Genomic DNA, 19,694 nt, shown 5'->3' on the forward strand with positions numbered 1-19,694 from the left:
CAAAAAAAGATGGAAGATACAAAAAAAAGCAGAATCTTAAAAGAAAATCCAGCATGCATGGTATCAAAAGGAGATAAAGAATATATGGTAATAGAAGAGAAAAAGACAAATTTCCAAAACCGATAGGAAACAGCCAGATTCAGAAGCCCAGGAGATGCCAAGCAGAACGTGTAAAAGGACATTGATTCCAAGACCTATCATAGCGAAACTGCAGAAGAACAAAGATAAAATATTAAAAGCACCCAGAGAGGGTAAAAAAGACGGGTTACTTTAAAAGCAGCAGTGGTCGGACTGACAGCTGACTTCTTAGCAGTGACAGTGAAAGCCAGAGACCTACCTAGAATTTTGAAACCCAGCAAAAAATATCTTTAAAGAAGGAAATTAAGACATTTTTCAGATAGGTCCTGAGAGAATTGATGCCTAGCAGACCTGAAGAATATTCTTCAAACAGAAGTAAAATCTGACCTGACTACAATTACAGCTCTCTTAATTTGGGGGTAAGAAGAGCCATGAAATAGGATCACTGTAGCCTGTATAACCAAAAGAGTAATTGTATTCAGAACACAGTAACAGTACAAATCAAAAAGAGAAAAGACAACTACAACCCCACCGAAATGGCTAAAATCGGAAGGACCAACAATACCCAGGATCTGGGAAGAAGTACAGCAACTAGAAACGCTCACACATCGCGGGTGGAGTGAATTCCTACAGCCGCGTCAGAAAGCTGTCTGGCAGCATCAGGACCAGATGCACAAATCCCTGCTGGCCCAGCAGATCTACTTCTAGCTGCGAAACCGACAGAAACGAGTACCTTTGTTCACCAGAAGATCCGGATTAGAATATTCATAGCAGTACATTCAGAACAGATAAAAATAGGAGACAACCCAAATGCTGAAGAATGGATAACGTAATTGGTATAATTTATACAATGAGATACCACAAAGCAGTGAAATAAAACGTGCTACTTCTCTACGAAACCAAATGGATGAATCCCACAGACACGGTGTTCAGTGAAAGAGCCGGACACGAGTGCGTGCTGCCAGGCCGCGTTCACCTAAAGAGTCAGTTACAGGCAAGCGCAGCTATCAGGACAGAAATCAGAATAGTGGTTACTCTTAGGGCATTGAAACCGGGGTGCACAGGAGCCTTCTAAAGTCCTAACAGAGTTTGGTATCCTGAACATTAAACGTTACAGATGTCAGAATTCATTGAGCTCTCTGCGCATAAAATTTGTAGACTTAAAAAATACAGTAGAAAGAAAATAGGCAAAGACTTCATAAGAAAGGATATTGTTGGTTGCATGACAATGTGAATGTACCTAATGCCACTGAATTGTACACTTAAATGCTTAAAATGATAAGTTTTAGGTATCTACCGCAATTTTTGCAAAAAGGAGAAATAAGATAACAAAAAATAAAGGCTATTCAGAGGACCAATAAATATATTCAAGTTAATTAGTAATACAACTTAAAACCACAAGAGGAGTACACCTATGTGAAAGCAGGATTTAAAAGAAAAGCGCAATAGTACCAGAATGTCAGTGACTATGCAGAGCACGGAGACTCTCATCACTCCTAGTCGGGGGTGTACGTTGGTACAACCACTTTGGGAAATAGTTTGACGTGATCGAGTGAAGACCAGCAGTTCCACTTCCGGGTGCGTCCTTCAGAGCAACTCACGCATATGCGCGTCAGCATGCAAGAGCATTTGTGGCGACGTCGTTACAATAACTGAAAACTAGAAACAACCCAAACGATTATCAGCATTCCAGTGGGTAGATGGACTTGTGTTATTCTGTGGTATAATTTACCCAGCTGTGAAAATGAACAAATTAGAGCTAAATGGGCAACTCACAGGCATAAGAGAGAAAACTTACTATGATAAACTATACTGGTCATTTTGTCGCCCGTTATTGTTCACAGAAATTATATTTGCAGTTGGAGGGGCCAGAGATTCAAATCAGTATTTTTTCTATGATGACAGGGACCTACCTCATCAGTTATCTTCAGCATCTATCCCTCATACTTAGGCCTGCGGCTAGCACATGATGGGCGTGGGAAGGATGAATGACTTCAGGTAGTACGAGTATCCTCAGAAAACCTAAGGATGTAGAAGACCTCCATTCTTGTTACAACACAAAAAACAGGTAGTGCAAACATCACTTACTCATGGGTATTGGAATTATCTAGTGCCATGTAGCAGATCACCCCCACACCTAGTAGCATTTACTTTTATATGTAATATTTATTTGTTCGTTTGTCTCTCTCTGGTGGTTGGCTTGGCTGTTGGTTCAGACCTTAGCTGGAGCTCTTGGCTAGAACGTCTACTTGTGACTTCTCTGTGCAGCTGGAATCTTCCTCACAGCACGGTGGCTGGATTCCGAAGAGAACTATTCCAAGAAAGAGAGGGAGCCAGGCAGAAGCTGCATGACCTTTGTGACCTTTCAGGAGTCACAGAGCATAATTTGTGTTGCATCCCCTTTCTTATTCAAAGCAGTCACCAAGTCCCACCCAGGTTCAAGGGGGATGGAGATAGACACCTCTTGCTCCAGAAGAGCATACGAGTCCACACATATTGCTGTGACCATCTTTGGAAAATCTGTCACAGTGGGACTGTCAAAGAGTGGCAGAAAGCGTCGTCGACTTGCTTTCCAGGGAGGGCAGCCCATTGGGTGAGCACGATGGTACAGCAGCTTCTGGGGTGAATGTCGGGTTTGGGTTTGGAAAGGTGGGAGAGCAGCCTTGCCGAAGACTGAGGAAATTTACTGGCTGGAGAAGAAGCTATTGAGAACAATGGGAGCAAGCAAAATAAATGACCAATAAACACATGAAAAGTTTATCAATAGCATTAAACATTAGGAAAACGAAAATCGAAACCATAAGATATACCACTTCACACCCACTAGAATGGCTATAATTAAAAAAAAAAAAAAGATATCGACAAGAATGTAGAAAAATTGGAAGCCTCGTGCATCTCTCGTTCAAATGTAAAATGGTGCAGCCACTATGGAAAACAGTCTGATGATTCCTCCTGAAGCTAAACAGAAGCGTATGACCCAGCAATTCCGCTCCTAGGTGTATGCCCAGAGGCATCGAAAGTGGTCACCTGTTCGCCAGTGTGCACTGCAGCATTATTCACAATAGCCAAAAGGTGGACACAATGCAAATGTCCATCAACAGATGACTGGCTAAACAAAACATGAGATATACAGGTATATACATAACAATAGAATGTTATTCATTCTTCAAAGGGAAGTGCGCATTCATACTACTCGTGGATGAACCTTGAATACGTGATGCTAATTAAAACAAGCCACACAAAAGGACAAGTATTGTGGAATTCCACTTCTATGAACTATTTAGAATAGGTTAATTCAAAAGTAATCATTTAAAAATGACTACATGAATAGAGAATTGTTAGAGTATAAAATTTTTGTTTGGTATGATGAAAAGTTCTAGAAACGGGTGGGCAGTGGTGGTGGTCGCGCAACACTGAATATATCTAACGCCAGTGAATTGTACTCTCAAAATGGTAAGCTTCATGTTATGTATGTTTTATAATAAAAAATTAAAATGACAGTAATAAAATTATTTAAAAAAAAAAACAGATAAACTTACAGAGCCATAAATTTGATCGGAGCTTAGCAGGGGTGGGGGTGGAGGGGGGAATGGGGAAGTTGTTGCTTAATGGTTACAGAAGTTTGGCCGCAGTGATGACAAAATTTTGGAAATAGATAGGTGGTAGTAATTGCACAATGTTGTCAATATAATTAATGCTGCTGAATTGTATACTTCAAAATGGTTAAAATGGCAAGTTCTGTGTTATATACATTTTACCACAATTTTGAAAATAATGTAACACACCAAAAATCATTGAATCTTATACTTGAAATTAGTGAGTTGTGTGATATATGAATTCTATCGCAATGAAACTTTTTTCAAAACAAACAAATTGGGGTCTGAAAGACTTGCACGTACAACAGTAATTTGTTTGATATAAAAATCCTCCTGATCCACCCCTCCCCCACTTTTACTAAGAGAAAGGAAGTAATGGCAGGACCGAAAAGCAGAAAGAACTTGCACAGCCCTGCAATCTCCTGTTGCCTAGAACTGTCGAATCCAGAGGTAATGCAGCAGCCCACTGCCTCCTGGCTCCAGGCTTAAACACTCGTAAGACAAACAACCTAAGCTGTAAGCAAAGACACTGCTGGGCTAAGCAGAGGTGAGTTCATTCTTAAACCTGTGAGTTCCCATTCAACTCAGCGCTTAGTGAAATCTGAATAATTAAATTACCTCCTGGCTTTACATAGAGATGAAAGGGAGGGCTCTCACTTTCTAGAAGAAACACTCGTGTTCTTCAGTCACCACACAACTGTTCTTAGTACACAAAGTTTAGTATCCCCCCCAAAAAAATAATTATGTAACATATGAAGAAGCAAAAATAAAAGGGGAGCTCACGATTATATTTTGGAAATCAGCAGAAAACAATCCACAGATAATCCAGATATTGGAACTGTCTTGTAAAGACTTTAAAATAACTATCGTCCTCAAAGATTTACAGGAAAATTAATGGTTGAATATGAATGGTTGAATAAGGAATCTCAGCAGAGAAATGGTAATTACAAAAGCAACAGAAAGTGTTGATCTGTATCTAAAATAAAAATCTAGTATCTGAAATAAACTAGACATTTCACAGCAGAGCGAATACTGCAGAACAGTGAACTTGAAGACATGTCAACAGACATCTAAAATGAAGCTCAGAGAGACTGAAAAGAAAAAAGTATTAATGATCTGTGCGACAATATCAGTCCGTCCAATGTATTTGTGATCAGAGTCCCCGAGAAGAGGAGACAGAATGGGATAGGAAAAAAATATTCGAAGAAACAATGGCCAGTCTTTTCCAAATTCATTGAAAAACAGGAATCCACAAATTCAAGAAACTCTGAGAATCTCAAACAACAAATAAGAGAAAGCCACACCTAGACCTGTCATACTTAAGCTTCTGAAAACCAAATGTTAAAAATTTTTAAGCAACTGAAGAAAAAGACGACATACAAGGAAACAATGTATTGTGTGTTTCTAACAAGATAGCAAATATATGACAGCCATAGCAAAAATATCTTTGCTACCTAGGAGTAGACCAGTGGTTCTCAAGTTATCGATTTTGTCCCCAGAGGAATTTCACGGTCACAATATTTGGAGACATGTTTGGTCCTCATGAGTGAGGGACGCTACCAGCATCTACTTGGTAGAGGCCAGTGATGCAGCTAAACATTCTGTAGCCCTGCAAAACAAAGAATCATCCAGCCCAAAATGTCAGTAGAAACCATTAGATAGTCAGAGATTTCTTAGAACATAAAAAGCACTAACCATAAAAGAAGAAAATTGGAAAACCGGACTTTATGAAAGTTACAAACGAATGCTCATCGAAACACTCGTTATAAAAGTGACAGGGAGAAAATATTTGTAACATATACATTAAGCCAAAGGGCTTCTGTCCAGAAATATAAAAAGAACTCTGAATCAAAAGCAAAAAGACAACTCTTTAATAAACAAAATACTTGGACAGATACTTTACAAAAGGGGATATACGAATGGCCAATAGGCACATGAAAATTAAAGACACAGTGACACTACTTCATACCCACTAGAGTCCTTAAAAGTTAAGTAACAAAACCAAACGTGAAAATTAGAGCAACGAGGTGTCGGTGCGTTGCCGGTGGGCGTGTAAAATGGTTCGGTCACTTTGGAAACCCACTGGCAATTTCTTAATAAGTTAAATATACAGCGACTTTATGGTTTAGCAGTTTCAGTCCTAGGTATTTACCCCAAAGAAATGAAGAAACATGTCCACAGAAAGACTTCTATAAGAACATTCGTGGCAGCTTTTTGACAGACCAGACCTGGAAATGACCCAAACGTCCAGCCTTCAGATCGTAGTCGATGGTGGCATGCTCACACAGTGGACTTCAGCACAGCAACAAGAAGGGAGGAATGACTAATGCATGCGACAACGTGGATGAATCTCAGAGCATATGTCGGTTCTAGCCAGGTCTGTTAGGCAAGAAAGTGAAATAAAAGGCATTCGCATCGGAAAGGAAGGAGTAAAACTGTATCCCTGCAGGTAACGCAATCGTGGAAATCCTGAGGAATTCACTGAAAAAACTATTAGAACTAATAAATGGGGTCAGCAAGTTTGCAGGATGCAAGAGCAATATATCAAAATTAATTCTATTTCCATTCATTTGCACCAAACCACCTAAAAAGGAAATTAAGGGACCAATTCCATTTGCAATAGCATCAAAAAGAATAAAATACTTGGAAATAAATTTAACAAGTGTAACACATTCTGAATACTATAAAACATCGTTTAAAGATATTCGGGATGACCTGAATAAATGGAAGCACATCCACATGTTCATGGATCAGAAGATTTAACATTGTTACAATGGCAATTCGTAGCTAGAAAATCTTAGAGCCAGGACTGTCCAGATTAATTATTCTTACAGGAATTCAGTGATGAGTGAGACAGACAGAAGTGTCTGTGTTCATAGAGCTTCTGTTTGATGGAGTCATTCCTTATTAAAACAGTTTAATTTCAGATCGTTTTAAATACTAAGAAGAGAGTAAAACAGGATGATCAACCAGGGAGGAGGATTTGGGTTAGATAATCAGGTGGTAGGTACCCATCTGACAAAGTCTCTTTTTGTAATTGTTTCTTTGAATTAGGATCAAGTCAGGTTCACACGTTGAGACTGGTTGGTAGGTCTCTCAAGTCTCTTTGTAAAGATGACCCTTCCATGGAGCTTTCTCTTTTTCTCATAATTCACCTGTTGAACAGAGCGGATCATTTGTCCGATAGAGTCCCCCATGGTCTGGTTGCCAACTGCATCTCTGTGGCGTAGCTTCTAAGATAACTTGCCCTTCTGCCCTCTCTTGCTTCCTGTGAAGCGGTGCTGGGGTCTGGAGGCTCAATATGAGATTCAGGTCTGAGGGGTTTTGTTTTTTTTTTGGCGGTACGGGGAATATTATAAGTCTGGATCTTGAACACCAACTCCCTATTTAATGATATTAAGGAATTGTTAATTTTTAGACATGATAATAGTATTATGGTTACAGTTTCTGTTTCAGAGATTTATGTTGGAAAATCAGTGGAAGAAATAAGAAGCCCGGGATTTGCTTCGTACTAGTAAGGGAAGAGGGGCGGTAAATGGAGGCGTAGGGAAAACTCAACTGGTTGTGAGTTAATTGTTGAGTTGAGAGATGGGTCTACAGAGGGTTCATTATACTCTTCCGTCTACTTAATGTACACATTTGAGAGGTACTAATTTAAAGTTTTAAAAACAGTTGTTATTTGTAGCGATTAAGATGAGTGGGACTCTCTCTAATCCAGTTATGAGGATCTGGTAACTGTCCATTCACATCCACGTCAGCGAAATGCTGTCCACTTCTGTTCATCTCTACAGATACCCATCATTTTTAAGTTACATTTTATATTTAAGTTACATTTAAAAATTACATTTTAAAAATTTGGTTGAACCATCTGAAATGACTGCTTTTTTCGTAGGGCAGAAATGTTGGCAGTTTCCCGTGTTTCAGTGTATTGCGTGGAAGTCAGCTAAAAAATCAGATGTTTCTGCATCCATGCACTAGTTGTCATGGTTTCCTTCCTTTCAAAGCCAGTTTACTAGTTATCAAAGCCTATGTTTTTAAGATTGGATCGGATTCTAAGTTTTAAAAAGCTGTTACTCATCATTAAATGGTTATAGTAAACTGTTACCGTTTTAAGAAAAAAAAAGAAAACGTGAGAGAAGCAAGCAAGTACATTAAGTTCATCGCCGTCAGGTAAAAATTAGCCTGTCATGTTCAAGGTACAAAGACCAGCGTGGCTGTACCAAATGGGGGGAAGATAAAAGATAAAGACGAGAGATGGACAGGGGCCAAATCACGCAGGGACTTGTAGAGAGTTTTTAAGCCGAAGTGCAGTGACCTCACTGCCGTTTTAAAGTATCATCCTCGCGCTGTTGAATATAGGTTGTCGTGGAAGCCGAGCATCAGTTATGTGTAGAAAGTCCTGCCAGAAAGTCAGGGTCGCAGGCTCAGATCAGGATGGGGCTGTGCCCCGCAGAGGAGGGGACGCACTATAGGTTTGACTTTGGTGGGGATTAAATAATTACCTATTAAAGTGCTTAGGAAAGTGCCCAGCACATAGAAAGTGCTCAATCATTGGTCTGTTATCATTGTTAAAATACGAAACAGAAGCCATTTTGGCAGCGTGTGATTTCAGGTGGCATCTAGTGTGCACTGCTCTTTGTAGCTCGTTTCATTCACTCAGCGCTTCGAGGCGGGGAGTTTCTTATCCCCGTTTTACGGGAGAGGAACTGCTGCACCACTCTGCCCCCCTTCCAAGGGGGCCCCTGAAGGGCTCCTGGACGCGGCGACTCAGTTCTAAAAGCTCATCTTATTCTGTTGTCAGCCACGGGTGTCTCATACTTCACTGGTGTTAACCGTCCCTCAGATCTAGCACTGGCCTTCCTTCACGAGCCAGTTTCCAAACAGAAGTAAAGTGCGTGGTGCCTGACACAGCTTCGAGTCAGCACGCGCCCCAAGTTAGCCACGTCCTCTGAGCATAAGATCTGCAGACTTGGCCAGAATTCAGCTACGGTCATCATTTCGACCGTGGAGCTAATTTAAGCTTATTTCTGCGGCACTGGGAAAGTCATTATGAAATCAAAGTGCACAAATTGGGAGGAAAGACGGTGTAAATAACTGATCATCAGTTGGCGATGAGTTCAGCCAAACACTCGACGAGTCCGAATAAGTAGTGCTTCCTAACAGCCTAAAATGTTTTTCAACTTTTTCATTTGGGGGAACTCTTGAGGGGTTGGTTGTCTCGTCCCTGGCATCACGTCAACAGAGACTGCAGGAGGCAGGGCAGAGAGACATGGAGAGTCCCCACGTAGCATAAGTCAGGTTTGCAGACAGCCGTGGACATGCGCTGGCCGGAGTGCTCCGGGTCGGTAGGAAGTCGCTGTCCGGCGTCCAGCGGCTGCCGTGGTGGCCGGAGCACCTACCAGAACTCATCAGACTTCTCTTTCTTTCCACTCGTCCCAGCTGCGCGCGCCTCCTTTCCGCGGATGTGCCCTGCCCTGTCACCGTGACCTCTCATCCTATCTCGCTTCCGGCCCCCTTTGTCTTTCAGCAGCCACCGTCTTCCAGTGGAAGCGTGTTTGGGTCTGGAAGCACCGGCAGAGGGGGAGGGTTCTTCAGCGGCCTCGGAGGGAAACCCAGCCAGGATGCGGCCAACAAAAACCCATTCAGCTCAGCCAGCGGGGGCTTCGGATCCACAACCACCCAGAGTAAGTTGTGAAAAAGAGTTTTCCCAACCCGTCCCCGCCCCCATTCCCTCATGCCACGGTCGTCCTCGTGGGCTTATCAGAGCTTTGGTGACAAGTACAGAAAGTAAAGGAAGGGTCTAGAAGGGCCATTTAAAATATCCACCCCAAAGCACTGTGATCTGTTTTGGTTTTGTTTTTTATTTTTGTTTTTTTAATGAGATGTCCTATATAATCATGAAAAGACATCAGAGCTGCAGGAAAGGGTTGAAATGAATTAGGATTGAAATGACTTGAAACGAATGCAGGCAGACAGGCATAAACGAGAGAGCAGCGGAGCAGGCTGTGTTTGCTTGGGGAAGGCGCATCCGGGTTTCATTTGTGAAGTACTCGCTTTGAATTTGCTTTAAAATTCAGCTACTGCTGAGAAATGTCACCCCAAAATTGAAGCCTTCGTTATTCCTCATATCTTAACATTTTTGTCTTATTTATAAATAAAGATGTATTTTTCCGTTGGCACTTTCTTTCCCAGCTAATTCTTAAAATTCTTTGTTGCTCTTTCTCTTCATGGTTAGAAATGGAAATTTGTTTAAATCTTTAAAAAATATATCCTGTTGCTGATGGGGGCTGAGACGGGAAGTCGAGGACCTGTCACCCTTGTCTTCGCTTCTGTCATTTAGTGTGCTGTGCGAGACACTTCGCTGTTCTCTCGTGCCCTACAGGGTCTTAACGCATTGAGGGCTCATGTCCTACAGAGAGGACGGATATTTCCTTAATATTAAGGCTCATGTAGTTAAAAGCAAAACTGTCCTGTGTCTCCCGGATTCACAGATCTGTTATTTTGATGTCACTGCCCATCTGGTAATAGATTATAATCAAGAGACACATACCTCTTAACTTGTGAAATTATGTAATCAGAAATGTTTGTTCTTCAGCTTTCAGTCTGCCAGGAGAAGTTTAGAATCCTAGAATGAAGGGATCTTAGAAATTGAGTCTAGTCGTTTTCAAAAACTGTTTCGCAGATGAACTCTGAAGCAGAATCCTGATTTGCAAAACAGATAAAAATAGGTTCCTGGGAAGCGGGCAGAAGCGCACCCTTGGGTGCTCCCCCATCTCTTCCCCAGCTGTCAGCCCAGGACCGCAGGGCCTCACACACACACTGCGGAAACATGACCCTCAGATGACACCCTCCATTTTCCAGGAAGGAGCAAGCCCCAAATGGTTAGATGATGTGTGTGTGTTTTTGTTTTTTTTTTTAAGTCACAAAGCCAGAAAGTGGCAGATCTAGAATTAGCCACATCTTACATAATGTGCCAAACACCGCGTCTGGCACAGAATAGGCACTTAATAACATGCTAGTTAGAAATGTGGGTTTATCCCATAGGTAGGTTATCATCTGCGAGATTGTGTTACTAGCCTATTTTGTTAAAACATAGGTGTTTCGTCCTAATATAAATTCCCTTCCTCCTGGCCGAGTCATCCTAATGCCACGTCTCTTACCAGTCAAAGGATTGCCTTCTCTCACCGGCCGGAGCCGGTGTGCACGGGCTCACGGGAGCCCGCTGTGCACATCCCTCCCCAGCTGCACGTACAGTGGCATCAGGAAACACTGATTTACGCCAGGGAAACTGGACAACGCTGCATATCATCCCCGCTCCCCAGCCTGTTGTTCACTGGCACATTATCTTCTCTAATTATTCTGGTTTAAAGTAAACACATCTGTTCTTGATACCACGCACCCACTGGTCTTCATCTCCTAAACGCTGGCTATCGTAATTCAGTAGTTCATGTTTATGCTTAAGGGAACTTTAAGTGGATTTGAAAGGGTACAGGAAAGACTTAACATTTTTTTATTCTTAAAAACTTAAATGTATGATTTGCTAGCGAAAGCAACAGGAATCCCTATCGCCTGAAGGACCAAGCACAGGGTGAGAAGAAGGAACAATAGAGAGGAAGGAGCTAGAGGTCATCTGGGGAGAGAACTGAGGATGCCCCCGCGAACCGCCAGAGGCGGCCTCTCGCTCCTCGGGTGGCTGCAGCATTCGATGGGTTCTTTGCTGGATGGTATGGGTTGGCTCTCCCGGTTCTGTTCTTGCCTCGCAAACAGTCCTCCCTGCTTCTCTTCTCTCTGTCATTGTGCGTATGTTCCCCACCGTCCCCCAGGTTATCGCAGCAGACCCCAGACTCCGCTCCTGCCTCTGGTCGCCTCCACTGTGGTCTGGGAATCCACACCAAACCGTCTTAAAACTCTGCTTTTATTTTGCCACTGTCTCTACTCAGTACCCTGGGGCAGCTTCTCACTGACTGTGGTACAGTCCAAACCAAGTCCCGGGGCTGAAGTTCAGGGCCCACACAGCCGGCCCCCACACACTCTTCTGACTGCCTTCGCTCTAGCCAGCGTGTCTGCTTGTCGTCCTTCATGCACGGACGACACCCCTCCTGGGGCTCACACTGCTCCCCCCTCCACCAGCTGAAGCTGCCTTTCCTTAGGGATGAATGTCTCTCCCTCTGTGCACGTTGGCCTGAGGGTCACGCAGACCCCCCCCAGGGATCTCTCCCAGTCGGGAGTCCTGCAGCCTCATATTCTGTGCCTGGCTAAGATAGCAAACAAAAGGGAACTCACCTTTATTGATCACCTACTGTGTGCCAGATGCTCAGTGTATGTGGTCTGACTCCTCTAAAACAGTCCTCTTACATGTGGCCGTCCCCATTTTACCAGCAAGGACACGGATTCAGGGAAGGCACATGGACTTGTGGAGGTAGCAGCCATCAAGTGGCGGAGCCAGGGTTTAATCAAGTTTGTGTCTAGAGTCTGCCCACCCCGTGGGCTCCTGGGATTTTCCTCGCCTCACGATGTGACGTAACTCCTCCCAGTGCGCCTCATGTGACAGCCCTTGTGCTTGTTCCTCAGGCATCACACATGTGTCCTCGCAGAGAGAGATCTGAGCACAAGTTGAGCAACCGGCAGTTCCCTTTGTGACAGTTAGACCCCAGGCTTCCCGCCCTGAGCACTAATGGGAACTACACAACCACCGAGAAAGACAAGCTGTGAACACTGTTGCTTAGAGTTGGCATGCTCCGTCTCCAGAGCCTCACACTCTGTGAAGCTTTCTGTCTTCCCCAGAGACTCGAAGATACGCTATTAACCGCTGAGGCCGTTTAAAACCAGGCACCGCCTCGAATCGGTACCTGTGAGGACCTACGGCCTCCTTGTCCGGGGACACTGGTTAGAACCATGCTCAGCACGTTTTTACTGTCCAGGGGCCTGAAAAGACATTTATGTGAGGGTGAAGAAGCCATTTGATGAGAATCTTTGGGGCTCACAGGGCTCCCTCACAGCCATTTTGTAAGAAAATCTCTTGAAAAGCGTCCTAGACAAGAGCTTGTCGAGAATCTTTCTCAGTACATGTTGAATTCTTGTTTAGTGACTTTAGACCTGCAGAATGACATGGGACCTAGTCTCGATGATACTTACATTAAGTTTATATCAGCTATAACATCATTAAAATTGAGTCAGACCCAGGTGTTGGATGCTGATGATGTTATTTTTGCCAAGTAAAAGACCAGAGAGGATCCTTGTGCCAGCAGGTGGAAGCCCAGAGCAGATGCCAGATTCACCTGTACTTGTCACCCCCCTTAGAATAGAAGTCATCAGGTGGCTCTGCACAGACGGTTTTCTTAGTGGCTTGTGTTCGCGAGTGAAAACTCCTCTACAATGCAATACTGTTCCAACAACTGAGATATTCTCTTATTTACCATGTTTTCAAGAACTAGAGAGACTGTTACTTTGGAGCCATTAGGAGAGACCCGCGAAACACGTTATTTCCTATAGAAACAGAAGCAGACATCATTTTGTGCCACTTGGTTTCAGAGCAGCTTAAATAAATCCTAAAGCATTTTAATATCCTGGGCTCCTTTTGAGATTGCAAATGACAGCTATTACAACTTGAATGGTTGAATTGTCATGATCTTCGCAAAATGAAAGGGATTTGATTTTCTGCAGCTGACCTACTCTGTGTTTTGTTATTCTGAACGTGATTGGGATATGGCAGGGGGAAGAGTTAAAGAAACAGAGGGACAGTTACATTTCCTGAGGACCTACCATGTGCCCGACTAGGCGCCCTACGTATATTATCGCATTTAATCTTCACGGCAGCTTAGCATGGTCACAGCGGCTGTCCCCGTGTCACGTGCAAGGCAACCGGGACCGAGGCATCATACTTATGAGGTATTCTAAGCCAGGTCTGACTGCAAGACTCATGCTGGTTCCACCATAATATTCTATGAACAGCTTAAAAGACAAGAGATTCCAAGGGGAAATCTGGCCCCTAATCTTGCACTCGAATTTGTTTGCCGTTTGAAATTTTGCACTGTGAGCACTGACGCAGTCAGAAAATTGCGACCCTCTGTTCTTGAAATTCCAAGTTAGAGGAATGACCGAGGAGCCTGTTTTCATCTGCAGTGACAAATGCACTGTCAGGTGTGGCCTTCAGCCAGCTCGTTAAGGGAAAGATCCGACTGTCGAAGAGGCCTCCCCCAAGGCGCAGCACCCTAAATGGGGCAAGGAAAAGGCGCTTGGTAACCACTCCCGCTGCCAGTGTCCGACGTGCTCATGGCTGGGCTCCGCCTGTCAGCCACAGTCTCACAGGGCAGGCGACCATGCGGTGTCTTGTCTGAGGCTCTGTGTTATTGGTGCCTAGAAGTTCGAGGTGGTCACGTCCCCGGGATGAGGCTGCTCACCTGGATTGCAGATCAAGAGCTGTAGCTGGAAGCATTAGCAGAGTGGCCTGTCTCACTGGGGTGGGACTGGCAGCAGAGAGAGAGACTTTGGGATTGACAGGATAGTGGGGACCCCCTCTTCAAACACTCGGCTTTGAGAGGTACTCCGTCTACTGCTCTCCCTGCCATCACCTTCACGGGGAGCCCCGGGGGAAGACTGTGCAGACATTTGACTGTGCAGATGTTTATACTTCTTGCTTGGTGGCACAGAGCCAGCTCCCACTACCCACCCAGAGCCCGTCATTTCAGCCTCCTGTTTACATAGAGCCTCTGTCTTTGGCCATCGACCCCATTTCAGGATAGCTTCTCCCTGCCTTCATGTGAGTACAAACTCATTTTAATAAAATACCCATCCATACATGGCTGGGAAGCAAATACTTCTCACCCGTCTCGTTTTTTAGTGGTTAGTTTCCTTTTTTCCTTTAATTCTCGGAGTGGATTCAGTGCGTATTCCAAGGAGTGACCCGCTAGGTAAGCATCCAAAAGGTCAGGGGCTTTTAGAAAGAGGAATCAGACCGGAAGCCTCGCCGGCCTCTTCCGCGTTCTCAGAACAGCCGCGGACCCATCGGATGGCGGGGGGAGCAGCGTGCTTTCTCTCGTTGCACCTGCCATTCTCTGAGCAGACCAGGCGACAGCGAGCTCGCCCGACGTGGCCGTGAAAGCAGAGCGCTGGAAGCCACGATGCTTGGCTTGGATTTGCTCTATCTTTATTTTCTCTAGTTTGACAAAATTTGAAGTTGTACTTCATGCGAGGCAATTGACGAAAACAAGCCTTATTGTTCAGAAGCAAACAGTCCGCTGTGAAGCCGCCGTGTTGGCCTCTCGGTGGCGGATAGGCCTGATGCCCATGGGAGCAGATGCGTTTCTGCAGAGGTGCCTCGTTGGAGCTACTGCTGCTTGTTTGTCGTGCGCCTGTAGCATCGTGCCGGGAAAATCCTGAGCCTGGGTACCAACCACAATGATTAAAAACCGGTCATCAAGGCACACGCAAATCAGAGACAGTGTCCGTGTCTCTTCAGCTCAGTGCCCTTGAATCTTAGACTCCCTTGTCACTCCCTGCTCCCAAAACACCCAGCTGAGGTTTCTTCCTTCTCTTCCAAGAAGTAAATAAGGACACTGTTCTCCCCCTAACATTCCTCACACATGTCTTTCATCTCCAGATACCTCTAACCTGTTCGGAAACAGCGGGGCCAAGACGTTCGGCGGCTTCGCCAGCTCGTCGTTCGGAGAGCAGAAGCCCGCTGGCACGTTCAGCTCCGGAGGAGGCAGCGTGGCGTCCCAGGGATTCGGGTTCGCCACCCCAAACAAAGCAGGTACTCGCGCGCTCGTGGGCCACGTGATTTCATTCACGCACGCGCAGGTGTCTGGGAGGCGGTCTCACTAGGGTGGTCTCAAGGGAATACGGATAAAGTGACCCCCCATTTTTTTTTCATATTTATTGAGCGTCTACTGTGTTCATAACACTAGTTTGGTCTCCTGAGATGTTAAAAACCACAGAATGCATATACCGTCACCCTTAAGAGAACTTGGAGCCTTCTTACGGGAGAAAAAGTTAAATATTTAACAAGTGCAGAGCACCCAAAGTAAGGGAACCGATAAGAGAGTGATAACTGAAACATAAACAAGAAAACATCCCTAGTCACACATTTACATGGGTGCCCGTTACCTGTCATGGGCAAAAAAATTTCTTTTGTCACTATTTTGACTTCTTTTCCACATGAATTTTTTTTTTTTTTTTTTTTGCTTTTAATTGCGTATAATACACTTAAATATATTAGATGCACATGTACATATTCAATATCCAAATATTCCCATATAAAAATACAGCTCAGTTAATTTTTACAGTCGGCATATACCCACGTAATCAAGAGTAAGAACATTACGAACACTTCTTTGAAAACATACATTTTTATGTCGCGTGACTTTTTACAATCACGTGTTACATTTATAAGTAAGACTTTTAAAGAACAATATGTGTTCGGACACAGAAAACATATTTCATTTCTGTCACCTGTCTCTCTACCCTATTTCTGTCTCTGAGATCTGCAGAGGGTCTGCCATCCTGCCCCTGTCGCATGGAAAATTGTGTGAAAGGATTTTTTTTAAAGTCGGGCCAAGGGGGAGGATATTTGCTGGGAAAGCTGTTCTCTAAAGCTAAGTCTTCATGGCGAGCAGGCGGGACACTTCTCCCTCAGATGTGTGGGAGACTGAAATTCTGCGAATGCCAGAGGAAGGGTCCTCTGTGGCCCAGGCGCTTTGGCGGCTCTGGCCGAGGGCTGCTCCAGGTAGTGTGTGGAGCCCCACCTTGTAAGCCCAGATGGCTGTGGCCTCCAGATGCACTGCGTTCCTTCCCTCAGACCCACGACTCGGGCGAGTTAGTGTTTGGTGGCCAGTTTGTGGTACTCTTTTTCTAGAATTAAAATGGACTGGAAATGGGCGTTACAGCTTTATTTTGTCCCCAGCCTTCCCTGCAGTGAATGATTTAAAAACGAAAGAGCTCTCATTCCTAGCTAACAAGGCAAATATTATTTGACTAAAGAATTTTAGTTCATTGACCATCAAGACGTAATCTGTTTTTTTTAAGGAACCTGATAATATTTTCTTTGACTCGTGTGTTTTTCTTATATGTTCTTATCCTGGGATCAGATTCCAATCGACTTGAGAATCTGATGCTTTTACTTTTTCAGCCTTAGAGAAAATGTATCCTCTCACCTTTGAGAATAGTTTTCCTGTTTGATGATTTGCCCCGTGAAACCACCTAGATTGAGGGCTCTAATCTAGAAAGCTATGGGGCACATACATAAGATGAATGAACCTATAACCGAAAAGGGGAAAGCGAGAATTGGGGGGAAGCCTGCTCTCCCTGTGCTTCCGGAAGCTCCGCTCTGCTGCAGAGTTGTTTCAGGTCTCATAGAGCTCCTTCTGTAGAAAGTGGTGCCTCAAAGTGTAAGGGAAGGCCTAAGCTTTAAATAAAATTCACCTTCCTGCCAAGGCAGCTCAAAGGCCTGCAGCATCAGGAATATCGCTTTTTGCTTTAAGAGGGGCTTTAGATGGATTGTTTGGAAGGGTCTTTGAAAAATTCCAAGTGTCCCCGCCCAAGAAAAGAATACTGCCGGAGAGTATTTGAGGAGAGACAGACTGAAAACGACCTCGTGCTGTCCCCAGTCCATTGACTTTTCCTCACTGTCCTGTCGCTGGGCTTGCTGGATTTAGTGCCAGTGGAGGAAAAAGGGTGACATGACGTTTACGTGATAGGTGGTCTTTGGAGTCCCTCAGACCTTATTCCAGTCCCTTTTACCAGCCCGCTAAACTCAGACAAGTGATGGCACATTCTCCAGGCCTCCGTTTCCTCCCTGTGACGTAGGGACCCCAGGTGTTGGCAGGGTCAGAGCAAATCGTCCCCCGTACAGCCCCTGGCAGTACACCTGGCCTGCAAAGAGCCTTCAGTAAATCAGAGTTCTTATTATCGTTGATTATTAGTAAATTTCGGTTTATCCTGGAGAAGAAAATCATGAAAATTTGCACCTAATAAAATCGAACCGCTCCTCGTATCAGGAGTGAGTCGCCCGTCTCCAAAAATAAGACCAGAACGAGCATTCTCCTCCGTTTCCCTTAGCCACGGCCCAGGTTTGTCGTCTGGGGACGTTGCGTGTGCCCGTGTTTGCGCGTGTCTAGTTTTAATCTCCCTTCCCCTGTCCAGTTCACTTCCTGTGTCATTGTGGCTTCTCGTTTTCCACTCACCTTCCACTGAGAAGTCTGAATAATATGGAGTACAAGGCACTAGAGAAAGCCCTGTGTGTCTAGGAAGAAAGTGTAACTAGATCTGTGATCGGTCTTAAATAATTCAGCTGCAAGGCTTTTTTAGCACTTTTTTTTTTTCCAGTCTGTTATATTTGTAACCCAACTGTCTCCATTATCATGGCTTGGAATTTCACTCAAGGTTTTAAAATACAGGACATTAACCCAAACATGAACCTTAGCAAAAAAAAAAAAAAAAAAAACATCTTCTCAGTCGTGCAGCTATTAGTAATGGTAAATAAGCACATGATTGAATCACAAAATAACAGCTAACGAGAGAATTCAGCTCACAGCTCTTTCCCGGTCCGGGTGGCAGCAGCTTTGGTGGGTTTGTTCTTCTAATGAGAAGGCTTGACTGATCCCTCTGCATGGGATTCATTTCGAAAAGGGGAAGAAGGACGCCCCGCCCCCTCAGGCTCATCGACCTGCGCCTAGGCCAGCACATTTCTGTACTACTTTGTTCTGTTCCGTTCAGCAGATACTCACTGAGGGTCCCCCCTGATAGCCTAGGGTGACCTGAACAAGGTCTCAGGTCAGGGACCCCCCCTCAGGAGCAGAAGGGACAATCAGGGAGGATGGCCCGACCTCCCGCCTGCCGAGCATCCCAGCCAGTCGGAGGAGGCTGCCTCCCCGTGGTGGCCACCCCGCCGGGCCGTGTCCATGTACACAGCAGGCCCAGGCACCTGCAGAGGGGACTCAGGCTCTGGTGCTCTGCTCACCGCTGGTGACGGTTTTATCACAGCTATGCACCAGCCTTCCTCCGGAGAAGAAATTCGGTGTGCTTTTTTATTGAGGAGTAGTTCCTGACTGCAGAGAGAACACGTTTTGGGGGTTTTTTTTGTTTCTCATTCCTCTGAACAAAGAGAGAATGAAAGACTTGGTGAGAGATGTGAGAGCCATTAGCTTTAAATAAATGAAAAGCACCTGGCCGAGCGCCCGCACCCCGCGGCTCCCTCGCTGTAACCCAGTTCGCGGTGCTCCCTGCGCAGGGCTCACGGCCTCGATGGTACGTGGGCTTCCGGAAGCTCGGTGCCTCGCCGCCTAGGCGATGAGTAATGAAACCCGCCGTCTTTGGTGGCCGCACAGGGATTGGAGTTTCTGAGAGTGATTTTACAACAAGGGGTCTCAGCAGTGCAGAGGGGCTGAGAAGGGACCTGCACCAAGCTGGTTCGTGGTGGCCATCCGACCTGCTAAGACTCGGAGCCCACAAGTCCAGCTTACCTCTGGGAGGGACTGGGGTCCCACAGACAGACACGGGGCCTGCTGGAGGGACTGGGGTGTCACAGACAGACACGGGGCCTGCCGGAGTCTAGAAGTCCAAGGAGCTCTCCTGGGTGGCCCCCAGACCTCTGCTAGAAACGGAGGGAGGTGGTTGATGGTTCGCTGTTAACTATTATTTGCCAAGAACGGGTGTTGCCTTTCGTTAGAGTTCTTCGTATTTGGATTTCTAACATATTTTCCCTTTTTCCCTCCTCTTTTGATTTGGTTTCTGCTGCTCATTGTTTTTTCTTTCTGTCTCCTTTCTTCCTGTTTGTTTGCCTCTGTTTTGCTCAGGTGGCTTCGGTGCTGCTCCAGTGTTTGGCAGCCCTCCTACTTTTGGGGGATCCCCTGGGTTTGGAGGGGTGCCAGCATTCGGTTCAGCCCCAGCCTTTACAAGCCCTCTGGGCTCGACGGGAGGCAAAGTGTTCGGAGAGGGTACTGCGGCCGCCAGCGCAGGAGGATTCGGGTAAGCCCCCGGGGAGGGGACCTTGGCCGGCCCGGCTCCGGGCAGCCAGAAGCCCTG

General features: G+C 45.2%; 1 protein-coding gene across 4 annotated transcripts in view; it reads left to right on the forward strand.

Moving 5' to 3' along the window:
* The window catches only part of NUP214 (nucleoporin 214), an 88,160-nt gene that overhangs the window by 64,838 nt on the left and 3,628 nt on the right, over nucleotides 1-19,694 (forward strand). For 3 of the 4 annotated variants that reach the window (XM_015594231.2, XM_006918065.3, XM_015594232.2), the window contains exons 31-33: nucleotides 9,202-9,358; nucleotides 15,274-15,426; nucleotides 19,466-19,637. In XM_015594231.2, the coding sequence (XP_015449717.1) occupies nucleotides 9,202-9,358; nucleotides 15,274-15,426; nucleotides 19,466-19,637 (482 nt within the window). The remainder of the gene's footprint in view (nucleotides 1-9,201; nucleotides 9,359-15,273; nucleotides 15,427-19,465; nucleotides 19,638-19,694) is intronic. The other variant, XM_015594233.2, reaches the window with a different exon arrangement.

The sequence above is a fragment of the Pteropus alecto genome, unplaced genomic scaffold (genome assembly GCF_000325575.1).
Source record: "Pteropus alecto unplaced genomic scaffold, ASM32557v1 scaffold67, whole genome shotgun sequence".
NCBI classification, from domain to species: Eukaryota; Metazoa; Chordata; class Mammalia; order Chiroptera; family Pteropodidae; genus Pteropus; species Pteropus alecto.